The sequence below is a fragment of the Megalops cyprinoides genome, chromosome 2 (genome assembly GCF_013368585.1).
Source record: "Megalops cyprinoides isolate fMegCyp1 chromosome 2, fMegCyp1.pri, whole genome shotgun sequence".
NCBI classification, from domain to species: Eukaryota; Metazoa; Chordata; class Actinopteri; order Elopiformes; family Megalopidae; genus Megalops; species Megalops cyprinoides.
Genome location: NC_050584.1, coordinates 69,860,549 through 69,863,450, shown reverse-complemented (window position 1 = coordinate 69,863,450; position 2,902 = coordinate 69,860,549). Strand labels below are relative to the sequence as shown.

The window sequence follows — 2,902 nt, the reverse complement described above, 5'->3', positions numbered from 1 at the left end:
TGAAGGAAAATCAGACTGTAGCCAACAGGAAGGGGAGGGCCTTTCACCTCAGGTCACATCCTGTCTTCTCAAACAGCCTAGAGTGCTGATTCGCCGACTTGAGGTCACAGAGATGTCAGTTCCTGTATCATCACTTTCTCATCTGGTGGTCAGTTATGGGAACCAGGGAGTGAGATCTCCATGGAAACAGGATGAGTTGATGCCAGTGATGGAAGAGGGCTCACTGAGGCAGAACGGACAGGTCGTGATCCAGAAGAGGGAGATGATTAGCAGCTCCAAGATCCCACTGAAACAGCCCCCAGATTCATCAGAGCCAGAGTAAGAGTGAAGACAGACATGAACTGATTTTAAAAATTCTTCTCTGTCATTGCAATCAGCCTTAAATAAATAATGAGCCTTTTTGCTTTTTACAGGATCTTTACTGGAGACCCCTTTGGATCCTCTGTCATCTCTCTGAAAAAGGGAGAAACAGGTGACAGGAATATGTGATTAATTTTTCACTCAGTGTTGCTGATGTAAAGCAGTGTCCAGTCTGATGTGCAGTGCTGTTCTGAAGAGCTCCATGCATTCCCTAATGCCTCAGACAGACAGCAGCTCTCTGCATTTTGACTCTCCTAATATTTGCCTTCACATATATTTCTTTCTTTCTGATGCACATATTTGTATGTTCTCTCACTGTTTCTTGTATACACCAAATCAGCTGGGCATCTGTGTATCCCCTGTCTTCTCTCTCTTCAGGACAGACAGCTGAGGTGGCGTCTCAGGTCTTTGCCTGCTCCCAGTGCCCATTCACTCACATGGAAGAAGTGAACCTTCAGCAGCACATTGAGAAGGTTCACCCAGAGGAGTACAGCAGGATTCTGGGATCTGAAGGAAATGGAGCAGAGAACCCACTGCCTCCCAGCAGCACCCCTCAGCACCCCACACCCCCTAAGACACTCCCCACCCCGACACAGTCCCACACAGGCATCCCAGGGGCCCACACATGTCCCCAGTGTGGGAAGAGTTTCAGATACATATCACACCTTACAGCACACCAGCAAATTCATACAGGAAAGCGGCCATACCACTGCTCCCAGTGTGGAAAGTGTTTCAACTACTTATCACATCTGATAACACACCAAAGAACCCATACAGGAGAGCGGCCATACCACTGCTCCCAGTGTGGAAAGAGCTTCAGTCGGTCAATTACTCTAATACGGCACCAGCGAACTCATACAGGAGAGCGCCCATACCACTGCTCCCAGTGTGGGAAGAGTTTCGGTAATTCAGGTAATCTGAGACGACACCAGAAAAGTCATACAGGAGAGCGCCCATACCAACGCTCCCAGTGTGGGAAGAGTTTATGTAATTTGGAGTATCTGAGAACACACCAGCGAACTCACACAGAAGAGCCACCATACCCCTGCTCCCAGTGTGGGAAGAGTTTCCGTCATTTAGGTAGTGTGAGACGACACCAGCGAACTCATACAGGAGAACGCCCATACCAATGCTCCCAGTGTGAGATGAGCTTCAGATATCGATGCGAACTGACAATTCACCAGCGAACTCATACAGGGGAGCGCCCATTTCACTGCTCTCAGTGTGGGAAGCAGTTCAATCGGCTGTGTAATCTGAGACGACACCAGCTAGGTCATACAGGGGAGCGACCATACCACTGCTCCCAGTGTGGGAAGAGCTTCAGGCAGTCAATTACTCTAAAACAGCACCAGCGAACTCATACAGGGGAGCGGCCATACCCCTGCTCCCAGTGTGGGAAGAGTTTCTGTCAATTAGGTAGTCTGAGACAACACCAGCGAACTCATACAGGAGAGTGCCCTGACCTGCTCTTGGGAAGCAGTTTGGACGTAATGCAAACATGACTCAACACCAGTGAACCCGAATAAGGGAGCCCCCTAACCGCTGTTCCTAATGTGGCACAGTAAGAGGCACAGTATTATTTCTGAGAAAGCAGGGTTTAATATGGAGGCAGGGGCATCTGCTGACAGCTTCATTACAGCCATCCACAAACTCACTGACCCCTTAGAGAAGAAATCACTGGTGATCATCTGCAAACTCACTGACCCCTTAGAGAAGAAATCACTGGTGATCATCCACAAACTCTCTGAACATTCTTTATTTACCCAATGACTGTATTTGATATATATAACCTTAGATCAGATAGATAGATCTGTTTCACTACACCGACCTTGTGCTCAGCTTCAGCACTATCTGCATTGTATGACCTGCACACATCTTGCCCTTGTGACTGTTGTTTGCCTACTATATGCACTTTTGTATGCCGCTTTGGATAAAAGTGTGTGCTAAATGAATAAATGTAAATGTAACATTCAGTTGTGGACCTCTTAGAGAAGAAATGACTGGTGATCAGAGAGAATAGAGAAAAATCTGAGAGAATAAGAGAGATTTCCCTTTTCCTGCAGTTAGACCTAGGGTTAACATTGTCTAAGGCTGTTATTACGTCAGACAGAGTGAGACAAGAAATAGACTTTTCCGAATGTGTTTACAGGTCTAGGAACACAAACAAATACTTGAGTGGAGCAAACACACTCAAGTGCATGCAGACTGTTCCTCAGTCTCTCAAAGGAATGAGCCCCAAGCCCCTCTCACTGGAGAATAACAGCTGCTGAACACAAGTATTAAAGCAGCAACATGCTGAAATGCAGTCGAAAGGTGCAGTATAGTCTGGGCAGAGGAATAAATACAGTACACCAAATTAAAAACCTCACCATTCAAATATCTTGGGGAGAAATGACTGACATTTTTAAATGACACTTCAGTTGAGTTTCTTGGAGCTGGAAGGAAACACATGTAAGAACTTAGCACAAGCAGCACAAAGCCAGTCTGATCTGCTGACACTCGGGGTTTGGGTCCTGTTGCCTTGATTCACCCAGTAGTTGAC

At 46.8% G+C, this 2,902-nt stretch overlaps 1 protein-coding gene across 1 annotated transcript; it reads left to right on the top strand.

Annotated features, from left to right (window-relative positions):
* Positions 1-208: 208 nt before the first annotated feature.
* Positions 209-2,052, top strand: LOC118772374 (zinc finger protein 135-like). The gene is made up of 3 exons (XM_036520636.1): positions 209-318; positions 414-472; positions 739-2,052. Exons 1-3 carry the CDS (start codon positions 209-211, stop codon positions 1,860-1,862), a joined length of 1,293 nt encoding a protein of 430 aa, XP_036376529.1. The 3' UTR covers positions 1,863-2,052.
* The last annotated feature ends 850 nt before the right edge of the window (positions 2,053-2,902 follow it).